Source organism: Schistocerca nitens, chromosome 3, assembly GCF_023898315.1.
Source record: "Schistocerca nitens isolate TAMUIC-IGC-003100 chromosome 3, iqSchNite1.1, whole genome shotgun sequence".
In the NCBI taxonomy this organism is placed as follows: domain Eukaryota; kingdom Metazoa; phylum Arthropoda; class Insecta; order Orthoptera; family Acrididae; genus Schistocerca; species Schistocerca nitens.
This window is the reverse complement of record NC_064616.1, coordinates 217,932,319-217,953,153: the sequence shown is the minus strand read 5'-3', so window position 1 is coordinate 217,953,153 and position 20,835 is coordinate 217,932,319. Positions and strand designations below refer to the sequence as shown.

At 38.1% G+C, this 20,835-nt stretch overlaps 1 protein-coding gene across 4 annotated transcripts in view; it reads left to right on the top strand.

Moving 5' to 3' along the window:
- The window catches only part of LOC126248171 (ubiquitin carboxyl-terminal hydrolase 15-like), a 181,440-nt gene extending 162,377 nt beyond the window's left edge, over window positions 1-19,063 (top strand). For all 4 annotated transcript variants that reach the window (XM_049948935.1, XM_049948937.1, XM_049948936.1 and 1 more), the window contains exons 15-17: window positions 81-334; window positions 10,530-10,618; window positions 17,506-19,063. In XM_049948935.1, the coding sequence (XP_049804892.1) occupies window positions 81-334; window positions 10,530-10,618; window positions 17,506-17,604 (442 nt within the window). In that variant the 3' untranslated portion in view covers window positions 17,605-19,063. The remainder of the gene's footprint in view (window positions 1-80; window positions 335-10,529; window positions 10,619-17,505) is intronic.
- The last annotated feature ends 1,772 nt before the right edge of the window (window positions 19,064-20,835 follow it).

The window sequence follows — 20,835 nt, the reverse complement described above, 5'->3', positions numbered from 1 at the left end:
AAATTTATGTGTTTTTTTTTTGTTTTTTTAATTAGTTGTGGAGAAATTGGGGATTTATTTGTGTGTGTTTACTTTTCCAGGTATTGCCCAACCTGCAAGACACACATGTGTGCAACAAAGAAGTTTGATCTTTGGAACCTTCCTGATATTCTCATCATTCATCTGAAACGTTTTTCATACAGCAAATACAGAAGAGATAAAATTGATACACATGTGGACTTTCCTCTACGGGAACTTGACATGTCAAGCTATGTCATTAATTCAGATCATCCTCCTGCAGTATATGACCTAATTGGTGTATGTAATCACTATGGAGGAATGGGTGGTGGCCACTGTAAGTCAGTATTTATTTACTCTTTAATCCATACAATCATATTTCTGAAATAAAAGATCATCATGTTTGTGAAGGAGTTATTGCATACCCTTGTTGTCAATAAGACTGTAGAAAAATTTGGGTGGGATCTTGAGAGTTTGAACTTGGTTAAACAAAATCTATCGAGACTAAGAGGAAAAACGTAAGTACGACAGACCAAAGTGTAATTCTGAAACAGTTCAGGATGATGATGATGATGTTGGAGTTGGCAGTCATGTGTGCATGTGATATGCTTGCTTGTGTGTGTGAATGGTGTCTGTCTCTCTTTTACTGATGAAGGCTGTGGCCGAAAGCTTTATGTAATTGTCTTTTAATAATGCCTTTCTGTAACTGGACATGTCGTCTGTACAGTAAGTAACAATGTCTCTTTTTCCTGCCTTGTTGATATTTCTACCTGGCATTTCCATTGTTTGATTTAATTTGAAATTATGTTAGTTTAGGTAGTATAAATTGCTGCAATAACAGACATTTTTTTTCCCAATTGTGTGTAGTGTTAAAGTTTTATAAAATCAATTAGCTGTGTGTGAAATTTGAATGATGACAGTTCAAGAGGGAAAAGGAAAAGAGGTGCTGGGAAAAGGTGCAAGCAAATGACAGATGGGGGAAAATTTTGTTAGCCGATTTGAAGTTTGCTAAGTGACAGATTTCACTTGCTACCAGAATTAGAGAAGGAAGAGCATCGTACAAATATAGAGGAATGCAGGATACAGCAGAAGAGAACTAGGAAACTTACAGGTAAGTTGGGCAAGAAACACAACAGGGAAAGGTGATTTCTGGCACTAGGTAGCAGTTATGGGAGGGGTGTAGGCCAGCAACCACAGGAAAAATTTGGATCAGGGTATACTAGGTCGTTTCTGGACTTAAGCAAAAAAGAAAAAATAAATAAATAAATAAAAAATCAGATGTTGATAGTTTGAGAGTACTGGAACAACCTGGCTAAAAATGAAAACTACAATACCAACGATCTAATAATGTTAGGCATGATCTGGACAAAATAAGAGTAACTACTCAGCAGAAAAGTGTGGGTTGATTGTTTTGTCTGTCAGATAAAAAGATGGGCTTATTAATTTGTGGTGATTTTAATGTAAATCTGAGGGAAAAATGATCAAAAGATGCTGTAAAGTTAATTAAGAGGTGCTGTATACCTGTACAGATAATGTTTTCATACAACAAGCGAAAGTTAAGGAAACGCATGCCTATCCTGAGGTAAGTGGATTGTCAGATGACAATACACAGTTAAGTCACATTACATACATAGCTCTGTGTTCACTTCAGAAACAGTCAAAGAACACAGTTGGTCTGATTAATGATGAAACCACAAAATTTTTTGAAGAAGTGAAATTTACAGTGAGCCTAAATTAAACCTGTTCAACCTATTCTTCAATGAATTTGTATTCATTTTTGAAAAAAAACTTTTTGTAAAAAATAATTAAATGCAATACTGGGAACTCATTTAAGAAATCTTGAATCAATACAGGTGAATCTTCACAATGAAGAAGTGGCATATACTAAGTAGGCAGAACAAACAATGATCCAGAAAGACTTTCATATTGTAAACAGTACTGTAACATTTGAAGAAAAGTTGTAAAAAATTCAGAGTATGCACATTCTGCCTGAAATTGACATATCAGACAGTAAAAGCATATCAACATGGAATGTTGTTACAAGATAACAGGATGACGTTAAAATCACTGTTTGATTAAAATACTGTTGTTACAGATCCGTGTTAAACAATGATTTTTACATGACTGAGCTGAGTTATTCGGCATCTATATCTACATCTACATAAATACTCTGAAAGCCACTGTACGGTTCATGGCAGATGGTACCCTGTACCACTACTAGTCATTTCCTATCCTGTTCCACTCACAAATAGAGCGAGGGAAAAACAACTGTCTATATGCCTTTGTATGAGTCCTAATTTCTTATATATTATCTTCATGGTCCTTATGCAAAATATACATTGATGGCAGTAGAATCATTTGGCAGTCAGCTTCAGATGCCGGTCCTCAAAAAGAACGTCACCTTCCCTCCAGGGATTCCCATTTCAGTTCCTGAAGCATCTCCGTAACATTTGTGTGTTGTTCAAACCTGCCAGTAACAAATCTACCAGCGTGCCTGTGAATTGCTTTGATGTCTTCCTTCAATCTGACCTGGTATGGATCCCAAACACTCAAGCAGTACTCAAGAGTAGGTCGCACCAGTGTCCTGTATGCAGTCTCCTTTACAGGTGAACCACTCTTTCCTAAAAGTCTCCCAATAAACCAAAGCCAACATTTGCCTTCCCTACCACAGTTCTCGCTTGCTGGTTCCGTTTCATATAGCTTTGCAACGTTACGCCCTCATATTTAAACGACTTGACTGTCAAGCAAGACACTAGTAATATTGTATCTGAACATTACAGGTTTGTTCTTCCTACTCATCTTCATTAACGTAACAGTTTTCCACATTTAAGGCTAGCAGCCATTAATCACACCAACTGGAAATTTTGTCTAAGTCTTGTGTCTTCCTACAGTCACCCAACTTTGACACCTTACCATACACCACAGCATCATCAGCAAACAGCAGGAGATTGTTGCCCACCCTATCTGCCAAATCATTTATGTATACAGAGAACAGTGGTCCTATCACACTTCCCTGGGGTACTCCTGATGACACCCTTGTTTTTGATGAACACTGACCATCGAGGACAACATACTGGGTTATATTATTTCAGAAGTCTTTGAGCCACTCACATATCTACAATGTTACTCCATATGCTCGTACCATTGTTAACAGCCTGCAGTGGAGCATTGTGTCAAATGCTTTCCAGAAATCTAGAAATATGGAATCTACCACTTGCCTTTCAGCCATAGTTTGCAGTACGTCATGCGAGAACTGAGTTTCACATGAGCGATGATTTCTAAAAAGCACAAGCTTCTCAGTCTCAAGAAAATTTTGTTATATTCAAACTGAGAATATTGTCAAGGATTCTGCTGCAAACAGAAGGTAGAAATAATGGTCTGTAATTTTGCGGGTCCATCTTTTACCCTTATTACATAATGGATTCACCTGCGCCTTTTTACAGTCACTTGGGACTTTGTGCTGGATGAGAGATTCATGATAAATGCAAGCAAGGTAAGGGGCCAATGCCATACAGTACTCTTTGTAAATTTGAACTGGGATTCCTTTGGGACCTGGTGATTTATTTGTTTTCAAGTCTTTCAGTTGTTTTTCTATGCAAGGAGTGCTTATTACTGTCGTCCATGTGGGAGTCTGTCTGACGGTCCAATGATGGTGTATGTTTGCACGATTCTTCTGTGTGAACGATTTCTTAAATGTGAATTTTAAAACTCAGCTTTCTTTTTGCTATCTTCAACTGCCACACCAGACTGGTCTACAAGGGACCGAATGGAAGCCTTAGACCCACTTAGCGATTTTACATAAGAGCAGAATTTTCTCGGATTCTCTTCCAGATCCTTTGCTAAAGTATGACGGTAGTAGTTGTTGTATGCTTCACACACATATCTTTTCACAGACGCCCGAATCTATACTAAACTTCGCTTGTCGTCATTTGCGCATTCTCTTTTGAACCGAAAGTCCAACAGCCTCTGCTTCCTCAGCCTTTTTGCAAATTTTATTATTAAACCATGGTGGGTCTTTTTCATTCTTTGTCCACTTACTAGGCACATAACTCTCCAGGCCATGCTTTTCAATCTGCTTACATTTTGTCCATAACTCCTCTTCATCCGTCTTAATGGAACTAAGTGGCGCCAATTCATTGTCTAAATGAGTTACTAATACCTACTTATCTGCTCTATCTAGCAGAAACACACCCCTAGACTTTGTGACTGATTTATTATCTTGCATAATCATAGTTACTATAATGACACCATAATTGCTAATACCCATTTATAAACTGCATTGTCGATAAGGTCTGGCCTATCTGTAGCAACAAGGTCTAAGATATTTCCATTGTGTGTGCTAGCCACTCAAGACAGTTCTCGGAAAACACATTCAAAAGTATTTTGTATGGCTGCCTGCCTGTACCCCACAATAAAAATTACATAAAACAGTTACCAAGCAAGCTTTAAAAAAACTGTAACTAAACTCGATGCAAACAGCCCGTGAAGGCCCAATGGTTCCGACCTGCTGCCGTGTCATCCTCAGCCCACATGCATCAGTATATGTGGATATGGAGGGGCTTGTGATCAGCAAAATGCTCCCCCGGCCATATGTTAGTTTACAAGACTGGAGCCGCTACATCTCAGCCAAGTAGCTCTTCAGTTTGCCTCACAAGGACTGAGCGCAGCCCGCTTGCCAACAGCGCTCGGCAGTTGGGATGGTCACTCATCTAAGTTGTAGCCCAACCCGACAGCACTTAACTTCGGTGATCTGACGGAAACTGGTGTTATCACTGTAGCAATGCCATTTGACCTGTAAAATGACTTTGATAGCAGTAATCTCATTTATAAGTGTTTGAGCGCAGAGTTCCCAAGAGTGTGTCCTATCAACTTTTAATAATAAACAGTTATATTCTTTTGAGTCCCTAAACACTTTCTAGTAGGGGGTTGAGTCTGCCTGTTGAGAGTGATGAGCTGATGTTGTTCATAGATATTCTTTGTCAGAAGAAGTGGAATATTGGAGCGTATGTAATCGGATGTTATTGAGGGTGCATTAAAAAAAATTGTATTGATTGGCGACTCCATGGAGTGTCCTGTGCACCACGACCATATAATGGGTATACTTGAAAGGAGAGACAGCATTGGTCGTATTTTTTGTTTTATTAAACGCAAAATCGATTTTCGGTCGCTTAGTGACCATCTTCAGTGCTGCAATATATAATTTAAATTGGTAGGCACTGGTGACACAAGCTTACAGCGATCACATAATCGCTGTAAGCTTGTGTCACCAGTGCCTACCAATTTAAATTATATATTACAGCACTGAGGATGGTCACTAAGTGACCGAAAATCGATTTTGCGTTTAATAAAACAAAAAATACGACCAATGCTGTCTCTCCTTCCAAGTATACCCAAAAAAAATTGTATTTGTATAGATGGTGATTCTACATCCTGAAACAGAATCTGTATGCATCATTGCATTTTTTAATTTTTTTAAACAGTTTTCCTTTTACAAAAGATTGAGTGAAACTAGGTAAAAGTTAACATATTGAACTACAACTGTTTGTGTGTCCGTATTACCTTTCATGATCATTGCTTTGTTGTTTTTCAGGAGTTCATTGTGTCTCTCTGTCAAATCAGTTTTGTCATCATTTTATAATCATCTCAAAGTAATTTGTATACATGGGAGTGTTGTTGTATTTATTTCCTTATGGAAGTTCCAAGTTTCATATTTTCTGCATCATGAACATTTTATGTTCCACCATCATGAATTTCATCAGAGTTGGGAAGTAACAAACATTATGTGCTTGACTCCCGGGTTTATTCTTATATTAAGAAGTGGAATGTTATGTTCGTAAAACTTTGTTTGCGTTGTTTATGAACTGCAGAATATTGTTTGTTGTCACCACACTTAAAATATTTTTTTCTGCTATTGCTAAGTTACTGTCCACTGTAAGGTCTCCTGTTTGTTGACATTATAAAATAGCATCTCCATCACTGTGTTACTGTAAAAAGGAAGTTGTGAAGTGGAAATCTTCAGTACCTACATTAGTTTTTATTTCATCTTTATATGTCCTCTTCCCCAATACGGAAAAGTTTGTTGATCATAATTTGCTTCTTGTACATACATAAAGGTATTAATTACCAACCAGTCTCACTCCTTACCTCCTGCCCAGAGGTACTGCAAAATATTACGTATGCAAGGACACTAAACTATATATCCTGAAATGATATACTTAGTTTCAGCTTGAGCTTTGAAAGTGTCTTTCCACAAACCTTGCCTTCATGAACCAGATTATACAAAATTTAAATGATGAATTGTTGGCAACTAATAATTTCTGTAATGTACTGGAAAGTATTCAGTTGCAGACTTCACATTATCCCATTCCAGAAACTTTAATACGAGGCTACTCTAAACTATTCATTCATCTTCAAAGCTGTATATTTTCCAAAATATTACATGTACAAAAATATGACTGACTGATTGGTGCCTGACTAGAAGTGTAAGCTCGCCAAGTTTGCATTTTGCACTCTAAAAATGTTCTGTGACTGCCACTCTGGTCACACAGCACACACCTAAGCGGTAGTTAAGCTCATTCCATATCTTATGTAGCAACACACTGTCTAGTCATCACAGTAGTATTGATTCATTCTCTGAGCTGTTCCAGTGTTCTTGGCAATGTGGTGGTATGTAAACACAGTCCTTAATGTACCCCGAAAGGAAACAGGTAAAAGGCTTTGGGTCAGACAAACTATGGGGCTAAGGAAGCGGAGCCACATCATCGTATCTACCCCAATCCAGTGATGAGGAAGTTCGTTGTTTAGATTGTGATGAACATCGATGTTGCAGTGAGGGGAGTCTTTTTATCTTCAGCATGGGGAATAATCATTATAGGTGTACAGCAGAAATTGATATTGTGTCCACTCCTGTCCTTGTTATGCATAAATAAGTTCCCATCATGTATCCAGGAAGGGGAAAGAGTTATGTTTGTTGTTGATACAAGAATTGTAATCACATCTAATGGGGAAACTTCAACACTTGGGTTACCTGCAAAGGAAATGTCACTGAACTTAGATAAAACAAGATACATTCAGTTCTGTATCGTGCAAGATCAGTTTGTATTTATTTCGTGTTTTAATATATTCAGCACATTCTGTGCATGTCTTGCTCATCAACAGGTGTATTTGTGAACAGGTCACAAGTTATATAACAATAAAGCTTACTTAATTAACCAGAAGCTATGGAGATATTGGGTATAAATCCTTTTTAGCTGACATTATTGCAAAGATTGATAAAATAGAGGCGTACATTGAAATTCTTCACATTCAGTGGCAAGCTACTCAGTGTTATAACATAGTGTTGCACAGCAGTATGATGTAATGGTTCCAGAAGAAAATTTGAGAGAAATGGCAGCATTGGAAAGCCAAAATAGCTTGATAAAATGACATGCCATCTTAATTTTGAAGTCTAGAATTCTGTGTTGTGAGTCTCAGATAAAGGTTACAGTTGTATATTGCTTTATGATGAACATAGTTCTAATCTGTTGCAACAAAGTTCATTTTAATTTTCTGTGAGGAAATGATTTGCTTGATACTTAAAGAAATTGAATTTCTTGTGTATATTTTAGATCACAGTGTTGGCTCTCCTGTCAGCTGAAAGAAATCTCTGTGTGTACCATTTCAGTGTACATTGCTGGCCATTAAAATTGCAACATTGGGAAGGGTAGCAAATAACGAAATGTTACTTATATTGTGTTCTGCTACTGGAAGAATACTGGAATATACAGGGTGATTCAAAAAGAATACCACAACTTTAGGAATTTAAAACTCTGCAACGACAAAAGGCAGAGCGAAGCACTATCTGTCGGCGAATTAAGGGAGCTATAAAGTTTCATTTAGTTGTACATTTGTTCACTTGAGGCGCTGTTGACTAGACGTCAGCGTCAGTTGATGCTACGATGGTGACCGCTCAACAGAAAGCTTTTTGTGTTATTGAGTACGGCAGAAGTGAATCGACGACAGTTGTTCAGCGTGCATTTCGAACGAAGTATGGTGTTAAACCTCCTGATAGGTGGTGTATTAAACGTTGGTATAAACAGTTTACAGAGGATGGGTGTTTGTGCAAAGGGAAAAGTTCTGGACGGCCGAGAACGAGTGATGAAAATGTAGCACGCATCCAGCAAGCATTTGTTCGCAGCCCAGGAAAATCGACTCGCAGAGCTAGCAGAGAGCTGCAAATTCCACAATCAACTGTATGGAGAGTCCTACGAAAAAGGTTAGTTATGAAACCTTATCGTCTGAAATTGGTTCAAGCACTGTCTGCAGCTGATAAGATTAAAAGAATCGATTTCTGTGATTTTATCCTTGCTCAAATGGAAACAGATGAATCTTTCGTTTCAAAGATTGTGTTTAGTGATGAAGCAACTTTCCACACTAACGGGAAAGTCAACCGTCACAATGTCTGTATATGGGGCACTGAGAATCCGCGGGAAACAACTCAGTATGAACGTGACTCGCCTAAGGTGAACGTTTTCTGTGCCATTTCAGCCAATCAAGTTTTTGGTCCCTTTTTCTTCGAAGGTGCTACTGTAACTGGGCTACAGTATCTGGAGATGTTAGAGAATTGGCTGTTCCCTCAGCTCGAACAAGAAGCACAACAATTCATATTTCAGCAGGATGGAGCGCCACCACATTGGCACTTATCTGTCCGTAACTACCTGAACGTCAACTACCCGAGGCGATGGATCGGCCGCCAGGCAGCCCGTGACAGAGCACTTCATCACTGGCCTCCAAGAAGCCCTGATCTTACCCCCTGCGATTTTTTCTTATGGGGGTATGTTAAGGATATGGTGTTTCGGCCACCTCTCCCAGCCACCATTGATGATTTGAAACGAGAAATAACAGCAGCTATCCAAACTGTTACGCCTGATATGCTACAGAGAGTGTGGAACGAGTTGGAGTATCGGGTTGATATTGCTCGAGTGTCTGGAGGGGGCCATATTGAACATCTCTGAACTTGTTTTTGAGTGGAAAAAAAACCTTTTTAAATACTCTTTGTAATGATGTATAACAGAAGGTTATATTATGTTTCTTTCATTAAATACACATTTTAAAAGTTGTGGTATTCTTTTTTAATCACCGTGTATATTTAGATGATTTGGGGATATACAAGGTGTGAAATTAGTACACCACTTCTGGGAAAAACACAGCTGGACACCGAGTCAAACTGAGCTTGGATGCCAGATACGGGTGTGTCATTACATGCTGCTTCTGCTCTGTGGCACAGTTCATTGATTGAAATGGCTGGCGGGTGATGGCAATCTTTGACCAGATGTTTTTAGTGTGTGAGAAGTCTGCAGAATGTGTTGGCCTGGGCAACAGCGGTGTACCCTTGGTACTGAAGTAGGTCAGCACAGAATGGGCAACATGGTATTGTGTTACCTTGTTGAAAGATAATGTCATAGAGAATTTGAAGATTGGGCACAGCCACCAGCCTTAATAGATTAGAAATGTACTGGCTGCTCTCCAAATTATCGGCTGTGTACACCAGAGGTGATCATGTTGCGTACACAATGGCAGCCTATACCATCCTGTTAGGTGATGGGACTGTATGACAATGACAGGTGTAATCTGGCATCGAGATTCTTGTCAGAAACTCCACTCATGAATACATCCCTCCTGGTGCTGTACACAGAACTGGGACTCATTTGAGATAGAGGAGGGAAAAAAAAAAAAAAACCTTTGTGCCACTCATATTTCCAGTTTTGTTGCTGGGCACACAACTATTGACGGACCCCTCTCAGATTCAGCATCAAGAGAAGTCACAACAATGGTTGATATGCTGGTAATTCATTGAGCCCCAGGCATTGTCATATTGTCTGTGTCGATACTTGTCTCATTGCAGACAAGCTCATTTCCTGACTCTTGGTTCATGACCCAGCTGTACGAGTGTGCACCATGGAGCAAACTAGCTGTCCTCATGGATGCTAGTCACTTGTGGCCATTGAGCCCTGACGTGGTATTGACTGTGGTTGCTCTGAATGAGTCAGTTCCATCATCACGTAACAGTTGTGAGATCCTGACTGAAGAAAGTAGCCATATCACGGAATGATAAACTTGCATTGGTAAGTCACGATCCTCCTGCTGTCAAATTCTGACACACGTTGGCAGTTGATTCTTCCTCTTATGCTAGGTGTAACACAATTTTGTAACAATTGACGAACATTCAAATGCAATTTCTTTATGAGAAAGCCACTGCTTAATCTTTACTTATATGCAGAATGTAGATGGCATTACTCCTACGTACTTCGTACATTTGCACTGAAATGCTGATCATTTGTATGTCAAAAGATGTGGTACACTTCTTACCATTAGATGTTTGTTGTATGTCACCTTCACGATGTTACAGTTTTAATGACCTGCAGCGTATTTGTCTTATTTGTATTATTCGCAGAATAAACTGTGGTCTTAAAAGGTATCAGAATATTTGTGTGATGAGTTTGAATATTTTTTTCAAATAGTACCTTAGTGATGTTTGATTTTTTTCTTTCCAGATACTGCATATGCAAAGAACAGACTTGATGAAAAGTGGTATTGTTTCGATGACAACAGTGTTACAGAGATTTCGGAACAGAGTGTTGTGGTATGTATATCAGAATGTAAGATTAAAAATAGATTGTAGTTCAGTATTGCTGAAATAATACTTTGTTCAAAATATTGAAGCATTTTGCTGCAACTTTTGGAATGTGGAGAAAATTTAGGTATTTATTTTATAATAGGCAAAAGATGTGTAAAATGATAGATAGAGGCGTTACAGTAGTCCTCACGCATCAGGTTGTTTGCTGTGAAGAACTTGTTGCAACACATTCTTATTATGCAAAAATGGATAATTGAAATTAGGTGTGACATTTAATTAAAAATGATGAGATTCTTTAATTTGTCAGCAGTAGAATGTGAGAGCCAGTTTGGTTAAACTGGTTTCAGAGACAGGGATTCATGTGAGATTATTCTGCATATCACCGAAGAGACACAGCTGGTATGGGCAACGTTTTAGACCTCTTAGTATTTAACAGACCCAAATTTATTGTATCTGATTATTGATGACCACCTCTACATAAACATAGTGCCATCATAGCATGAATGAATAAAATTCAAAAGCATTGTATAATATTCCTTAGACCAATATGTGCTGAGCAAGATAGTGGAGGGAAGAGAGAGACCCACCATGTTTCAGTGTCTATGTTACGAAGTTGCTGTGATACCAAAGAGTTTTTTCATAGCTTTAAGTCAAGTCAAAATTTTACTATTCTGTCTCTCATTCTTCATTGTTATTCCACCAGTGTAAATGTTGCTTATTGTTTTGAGGTAGTTGTGGTTCTGCTGGGGCATGTTTCAGATTCTTTATCAGTGTCTCGTCAAAGTTTACTGCAATGCACTCTTCTCTCTCTTCATTTCATCTGGTTGGGTTAATAGCATGTTAAAATGAAATGTATTATTTAGAATTTGACTTCTGTATATACTTTAGTACAGTGATAATACGAGATGTGTTCAAAAAGTAAGGTGACTTTATGTTTTTATGAAAAAATATTTATTTACTCATCAATATTCATGTTGCCCCGTCAAAGTAATCCCCCTCAGATACAATATACCTGTGCCAATGCTTCTTCCAATCCTCGAAGCACTTTTCATAAGCACTTTTTGGTACAGCCTTGTGTACTTCCAGTGGTGGAGGTTTTTATTTCCTCCGTCTTTGAAAATCTTCATCCTTTCATAGGTCTCTTCAGTTTTGGGTACAGGAAAAAGTCGCAGGGGACGAAATCTGGTGAATATGGTGGCTGAGGCATGATTGTCTTGCTGTTTTTGGCCAAAAAATCTTTCACAAGCAACGATGAATGAGCAGGTGCGTTGTCATGATGCAAAAGCCATGAATTGAATTATTTTTCCACAATTCCAGACTTTTTCGTATAGCTTCTTGAAAAAGGCGCGTAACATCAAGGTAATACTCCTAATTGGCCATATGACATTAAGGCAAAAATTCATGATGCACTATGCCATGGTAATTGAAAAAACCACTGAGCAAAACTTTGACATTTGATTGAACTTGATGTGCCTTTTTTGGTCCTGGCTCTCCAGGATTCTTCCACTGGGACAGTTGGGCTTTGGTTTCACCGCCATAACCGTAAACCCGTGTTTTGTCACCAGTTATGACCTTTTCAAGCAAATCAGTATCATCATTGACGTCTGAGAGCACCTGAGTGATGCTCATGCGACTGTTATTCTGATCAAAATTGAGAAGTTTTGGAACAAACTTCCCTGACACAAGTCTCATGCCCAAAACATCTGAAAAAATTGTATGACATGAGTTGACCAATATGCCAACATCTTCTGCAACTTTGACAATTTTCCATAACAATTTTCTTCACAGCTTTGACGTTATCGTCTATAGTTGATGTGCTGGGGCGTCCAGAGCAAGGATAGTCATTGGCATCTTATTGGCAATCGTGGAAGAGCTTGTACCACTTGTAAACATTTTTTTTACTGAGAGCAGACTCACCGTGTGCCACTGTCAACATTTCAAGTGTTTTAGAGCACTTGATTCCATTTTTCACACAAAATTTGATGCAAATTCTTCGCTCCATTTTTTACAATAATCAAAAATTGCTGAGCACACTAAAACACATCTAACCTTTCAATCTGTCAAAAAAAAGTATGCTGTATACTTGAAACTGTGAACATATGTTCGAGACATGTGTACCAACATAACAGGAAAAAAAAAAGATACTCGAATGTACATTGCCCACGCAATTCGAAAAGTCTCCTTACTTTTTGACTAGCACTTGTAAGTAGTTCACTTGAAAATACAAACAAACATCCAGTCTTCATGGATTTCAACAGTACAATTAAATTCGGACAGAACTGTGCAGGTGGACCTCTTTCATATTTGGGGTAGTAATGACATTAATAGCCATTATTGTACCAGTATGTCCCACAGTTGTTATTTTATTTTTAGCTTGACAGACAAAAAATTAGTCATGGGGCAAATTGAAGCTAATAATAAATTTAGGTGTCTACAAATGGTGTCCTTAAAGACAGAGCAACTGCTCTGGAAGTGTTGGCTAATGTGTTCCCAGAGAGAGTAAAGCACAGTGTCTGGTTCATTGTGTGTGTGTGTGTGTGTGTGTGTGTGTGTAAAACATGGGCCTTTCCATCTGATGTTAAAGAGTGACAAGGACTGATTGTATATACACTGTAAAAAATGAACTGTAGGTGACTCCTAGTCTATTTGGAATTCATGTCAAAATTGTGAGCAAAAGATCATAATGATGATCACACTACCATTCGAACAACCTCATTTTTGTCGCAGTAGATGAAATGGTTTGTTTTGAGATGTGCATTGTCACTGGCTCTGCGCAGCTGGGCATGTCCACTGCTTCCCTACTCCCTCATTCTTACTGCTTCTCCCCTTTCTATCATTCCCCTCAGCTTGCACCCAGTGCTGCCACCACTTCTTTCTGCTAGCCTAGCAGCTGCCAGTGAGAGGCAGGGAGTCGTGAGGAATGGTTTGTTTGGATCTGATTCTCGGAGATTGTTGACGCAGTGGCCAGAGACGGCAGTCATGTGTGCATGAGTTGTGTCTGAGTGATTATGTGAAAGTGTGTGTGCTCTTGTTTTCTGACAAAGGCTATGGCCAAAAATTGTTGTAAGAGTGTGATTGTCTTTCCTACATGCCTGTCTGTGGCTCAGCGATCATCTTCAAGGTGAGTTGTTACCTATCATCATTAGTATTGATTCTCAGAGTATTCACACAAGTTATCTGTTGCATGGATTGATCGATGCAATCTCATTTCATCAACATGGTGTCTGTCTGACATGTGAATAGCTGGCCATATGAGTGGACTAAGATGTTGGGCCATAAACCGCAGGCCATTTCTGCGGGTATCTCTAACAGATCAGGCCTGCCGATCTGGAGCCCCTCGTTTCCCACAAACATGCAGGCCCTGCCTGTTGGATCTAGTCTCACTCATATGCCCGCAGCCAGGTCTGTTTGCATGTGGTGTGGCGTAATGTGGTGGATTTTCATGGTTTATCCATGGACCCAGGACTGCGATGCTCCTCGGCAGGCAAGAAGCCACAGGCGATGGATTTCAGGAATTGTGACTGTCTGATCGCAGGTACATTGTACAGTGTGACATTTTATTTATTGTAGTATGTTTTGGCACTCTCAAAATAGTTCATAATTAGAAAGTGTGGACGATAAGAAGAAGAAAATTATGGCAGTCGCTTGTGGTTTGTACGCTATGTACTCATATATTTCTCGATAGAAAAATCACACAATACCTTTAAAATGAAGTGATGAGGACAATACAACACCTAGTCCATGTGCAGAGAAAATCTCCAACCTGGCCAGGAAGTGAACCTGGGCCCACTGCATGGTAGGCAAACACGTTACTACTTTTCAATTTTTTTACTCCACAAAAACAGTAACAAAAATGACTAGCTTAAAATGAAGTGACATAAATAAGGTGACAGCTAATTGCAGTCATAAATTACAGCACTCACAGAATGAGGAATGATATTTAGTCTTTGGTAGTTGCACACATTTAGCATCTTCACTGCCACCTTCAACTGGTGGCAGTTCAGCACTCACATTTCCTTCTTCTGCAGCATGAGGTTCATCTTCATCACTTCCTAGACCCAACTTAATCATTCAGCAAATCCTTGATGTGCAGGAGATAGGCAAAATAATGTTAACAGTGGTAGTAATGGGATGGATGTCTCTTCACGGTCAACACTGCAGGTAAGGCACATGTAGCACTGGATTGTGTGTGTTCAGTATGGACTAGTCATCAGTGCAGGTTGTTCACGAGTAGTGCAAACTTCGTATTTGCATTCAGAGACCAAGGTCGATGTGCAGTGAAAGACCTAACAGAGTTCCAAAGAGGGCAGATTGTGGGACCCTGATTAGCCGGAGTATCAGTAACCAAGACAGCCAACTCATTGTTGTTTCAAGAATAACTGTTTCAACTTTCAAGACAACCAACACGAAACATGGAAAGGCATCGTTGTGGAAATGTAATAGTGAACGCAAATCAAAACTGAATGACAGAGATCATCGTATACTAACGCGAGTTGTGTCTAAACAACTCGAAACTACGGTGGATAAAGTGATTGCAGAGCTCAATAACCATCTTCGAGATCCAGTATCTATCAACACTCCCTGCCGAGAACTCCATAAAGTGAATATTCATGGATGAACAGCTATACCAAACTCATTAGTGATGACAACTAACACAAAGAAACATAAAACATGGTGTCAGGGGCATAAATTCTAGACGGCCGATCAGTGGAAACATGTCATATGGTCCAATGAGTCAACGTTTTCATTATTTCCAACATCGGGTTGGGTTTACATCTCGTGAACGCCAAAAGAAGCCTACAATCCTGATTGCTTTATTCCAACGGTTGAACATAGAGGTGGAAGTGTGATAGTGTGGGCAGCCATATCTTGGTATACTGCTGGTCCCATCATTACTCTCACAGGCCGTTTTACAGCCAACGCTTACGTGAAAACTTTAGGATCAGTTGCACCCCATGATTCAAATGTTGTTTGCCAACAATGATGCCATATTTCAGGATGATAATGCACCCATTCACACAGCCAGGACAGTACAATCATGGTATAAGGAGCAAGCAACTGAACTGCAGCATTTTCCCTGGCCAGAACAGTCCCCGGACTTGAACTTTATCGAACGCTTGTGGGCAGTATTGGAGTGCAGACTCCAGAGCAGATTTCCGCCTCCCTCTCCACTCCAGGAGTTAGAAGAGGTTCTGATCGAAGAGTGGCATAACATTCTGCTGGAGACTGTGGAATCATTATATGCCAGTATTCCAAGAGGAATGGGCAAATGGGGGTCCAAACCCTTATTAATAAACCATTGCCAATTAAGCACAGGTGTTCACACTATTTTGCCTATCCTCTGTATGTTCCTAAGTCTCCTCCAGTGTTAATTAAGTAGACAGAACAACAGTCCCGAGCAGCAACATCACAGACCTTCACTCCCTTGTCATTTTTGTCAGTTTCAGCCTTCTAACCATATCCTTAGGGAGTTAAAGATATTCCTTTATAACAGGCACCAGATGTTTGCCATCATATTCTTGTATCTGCTGTACTACTGATTTATTTTTTCATATGTGACTTGTAGGGGAGGTTAGGGTAAGGAACACACCAAGGAAGTAGTGAGTGGGGCCTCTCCGTCACACTGCTAGTGCTTCACGGCCCAACCCACGAGGAATCCCTAATCTATACTCATTCCGTAGAAGACAGTTCGATTCATGTTACCATATTTATTATTGTGGTTCGGATACTTAAGTGTTTTCTCGAATTCATTTTCCATATACATCTTCTGTTTATATGTTCATTACCCCCAATATTTTTAAAAATGTAACTTGTATATTTGCCCATTAATCGCTGCATTATTTTTTGCCTGAGGGTAGTAACTTTCTTCTGGTGTGAAGAAAATGTTAGTCAGTACATTGTTTGTGGAAGTTCTTGTTATTTGAGCAATTTTCTCCCTGGTCCACCTACAGTTGATAACCTTATCTCCATATGTGTACCGTTGAGGCACAGTATCAACAAGGTTATATTTACTGCAGAGGTTAGTGTCACTTAAACTGATGGCAAAGAGACACTCATTAGTGCTATGTTCTCAGGTCCCACCATAATGACAACCTCAGAAATAGCGACGTATTCGGAAGAAACAACCAAAATTAGTGCAAATAAGGATATAAATTTCACAGATGTGCTGTTGGGATTATTATTATTAGTATTATTATTGTCATCATCATCACCACCACCATCATTATTGCTGTTGTTGTTGTTGTTGTTGTTGTTAAAATAGTGATACCACTGACTATGGGAAAGAGAGTGATCTGAAAATTAATGTAAACTATTTCTTTTTGTGTGTTTTTTCTTCTTCTAGTGTTATCGAAACATAGACAATCAATAACTTGCGTAAGGTTAGAATAGGTATAGTGTTAACTATTTGGCAGTTACTTTGTCAATAAAACAGTTTGTAGTTTTTGATAGTCAGAATACGTTAAAAAAATTTCGTAAAAAAAAAAAAAAGTCGTCTTACGTTGAGGGGTCGTCTTACGTTCGGGTAAATGTGGTATTAGACTTGACTGTCAAATACAGAACAGTGTTGCCTGCAAAGATCATCATTATTTTTCGTATTTGTCAAGACAGTATGTAGAAGAGTTTTCAGAATTGTTGGATTAGTTCACTAGTTCTGAGGTGAAATAAGTTATTTATTATTTGCTGCAACTGTAATAAAAATAGTAGAAATGGATCTGCAGCCTCAACAGAATTCATCCACAAATGTTTAGAATAGGCACTCCTATTTTTGTCCCCTCTGTGGAGCAAGTTATAATTCTATGTACCATCCTAATTGCAATTTTGTTGTCATTAGTTTTTAATTGTATATGGATGGGTGTTTAATTTTATTATCTATTTTTTAAATTTATTTTCAGAGTCATGCAGCCTATGTTTTATTTTACATGAGAGAAGGATGTGAGAGTAAGTATAAACAAAAAGTTACCAAGAAAGACATCAACAGGGAAACTGATTAGGCAGGGCATTCAGAAACCGATGCTAAATCACCAACTTGTGCCTATTTAAGTTTGTGCTAGTAATTTGTATTACAGAGATGCCTGATTAAACTCATTCTACTGTGATAATTATATTTACCAGTATGTATATAAGTATTTATTCTGTTGGTGGGAGTTGTTTTTCAGTGTTTTCAGTATTTGTAAATTATTATTCAGTGAGTTGATTTCTGGCACAAGTCGAAACAGTTAATGCTATTTTATATTGTACACTCCTTCACTAAGAAATATTGTGGGTATATCATTCTTCACAAACCTCTGTTGACATGTTTGTGTTGAAGTGAAAAATTTTTGTGTTAAGCATTGTGAAATGGGTTTCTGTACACACACCATAAAGTAGAATTTTGTCAAGTGAACAGGAGGAAACTGAGCTATGACCAGCTATTTATTAGCACTGTCTTTCCATGATGATACCTTGAAAAAAAGAAAAAAAAGATAAAAAAAAATCAATTCTTGGTGTAACGCATTAGATGTGAAATTTACTAATAATGGATGTTAATTAAACAAAATAAAAATGTTGGTACACAGAAATCAATTCAACACTGCAATGATTAGTCCATTGGTGGTATTGTCTTTGAGATTTGACAACAATTTTTATGTTGTTGTTGTTGTTGTGTAACTTGTTGTCAGAAAACATCATGTGGTTACTGATTCTCATTATCTTGGTGTCATTTGTTAACACTACATTTGTGATATGATGTGTGTTGTTAATTTACTGTGTTAGTGTAATATGTAGATTCTATTTATAAATGTGTTTCTGTGTGTTGTCATGCTGCCCACGAGAGGCGTAGATATTACAGTACTAGATGAAATATTCATTGTCAAAAACTGTTTTATTCTATACTTTCATTTGTGTTTGCCAGCTTAACTTACAATTCTGTTTACCTTAGTTTCTGTTTTACTTCAACTGTCTTACAACTGGCACTACCTCTCACTTTTGAACTTAATACTTTCCTTGTTGACCAAACTTTGTGAACTTCCGAGAACTTATACTTTTATCATTATTGTGACACCCAGGTTTGATTCCTTGGAGTGTACGTTAATAGGCCTGTACTGTTGATATGTATTCAGAAGCTAAATTTGTGTACATTCTAAGTCATAGTAGTAGCGCTGAATCAACTCACTTTTCAGAGTTGTGTTTATGTTCTTATTACTTAAGCAGTTATTTTAAACTTATGCGGAAGTAAGACTTCTTACAAATTATAGTAAAAAATAACTGGGCCTGATTATCAGATTTTCAGATTTTGTGGCATTGAATATGTGTATTTTATATAAAAATATGTGAAGATATGTACTTTCTATAATTATCTGGCTGAACATCTACAAAATTGGAAATCCTCAATACATTTTCTTAAGTGTACCTGTTGTGCATATAAGCATTTCAGAGTGTAATTTATAAAAATAAAGCAACATTGTACTCGTGTACTGGCCTTTGTCTGGTATCCAAAACCATACTTTCCATATACTCCTGTGTCAGAATATTAATTGTTATTCATATAAAAAAGTGAACTTTTAGATGTTGAAGGACTATTATGTGACATATATATAATGCACTATGCTACAGTGATACCTCCAGGTTATGGCAATGTCATTGTACACTTTGGCACATCCTTTTCAGTGGTTATCAAATAAGACAAGTATTGTAGAGGTGAAATGAAGCTTTATTTAAAATTTATGGTGGTTGTCACATTTATTGATAGAGTTTAATATGCATTTTGCTAGTTGCTCCAGTGAGTTCTGCATTGTTATAAAGATAGTGGCAAATGGGTCAGTATCCTCCTGTAGACAAGAAAAGTTAAAAATAGAACCAAACTATACACAATTGGATTAGGAGTGTGAATGTTTTTATAAGTGATGGTCTTTGCCTTGAAAAATTAATAAGTGAATAATTCTAACTGGGCTGTGACAGCACACAACGATGGGATAGTGGTGAAGGACAAGATACAGTAAGCGTTCAAGGTAATTGTCAGTAACAGACTGAAGATGATTACCAAATGTTGCTCAGCGCAGACAAAGGATTTTACATAATACACCACTTTTTAGTGTTGAGCATTTGTTGTTATAATATGCTGATCCTTGAAATAAACTTAAATATACCCTTTAAGAGGCTAGCTTGAAGAAACATTCCTAGTACATAAACATGAGAGATTTTTGTAAGCATGGATGTATATGTCGCCAAATAAGTTGATGATATGGTAAAACGGTGCTGTTTTACATAGTATGAATCAGGTTGTAATTCAGCATTGCATTGTTCCATATATGCTATAGCAAAATAATGAAACAATGACAATGTTCCATGATAGCTTTATAAATTCTTCTTACTGGCTGTCTTTTTGTAGTGCAGTGTTGTTTTTTGGCTTGCAATGCCATTAATGACAAAAATGCATTTTGTTTTTCATTTTTCCCTGTGTCACTGCTTGGCTTGTATAGATTAGTATTGGGGTTATTATCTTTCTCCATTCTTTGGGAGTAATTTACAGCTACAAGAGCCATTGAAGTTGATGTATCTTAACAAATGTTGCTTACAAAATTTCTGATTTAGGGTGCAAAGAGTGTTTTATGTGGTAGACTGTATTAAATGGACGACAGGTGGCCAGCAAAACCACAGCAGAGAATACACAACAGGGTCACTTATGCAGTGGGATGTAACCCATAAATTATAGTACCTCCTCTTACTGTCAAAAGTAATAACCATCAATGTGAAAAGTAGTAGTCTTACTTCCTTGTGAAAAGGTACACTTGTACACTTGTTGTGGAAGGCTTCTTGTTTTTAATTATGGTAGAATACAAGATATCTGGTGTTCATTGTATCTTTAGTTTTACACAGCTTCCTTGTTCAATAGCCTCGAAACTGAATAATAATTGCAAATTAGCTGTCAGTTTCTACAAGCTTTGGGAAGTTACAATTTTGGCATCTCTCTAAAAATCACCTCTCTGCGAGGTTGGTTAGCATAGCATCAAGCACACCCAAGGACACTCTGGCTTGCACTCAACTGTGTTGATGAGAATGGCTACAAACTCAGTGACCTGCAAAACTAATCTGCCTACCTTTAACACTTTGGCAACCAAGCTCGAGCATAACTTAGGTCTCAGCAATGTTTTCAATAGACTGTTCCAAAGTGTATCTCAGGCCATGGCTTTTACAACACACGAGCACCTGTTATTCAAAACCCAAACTAATTTTGCATAGGAATA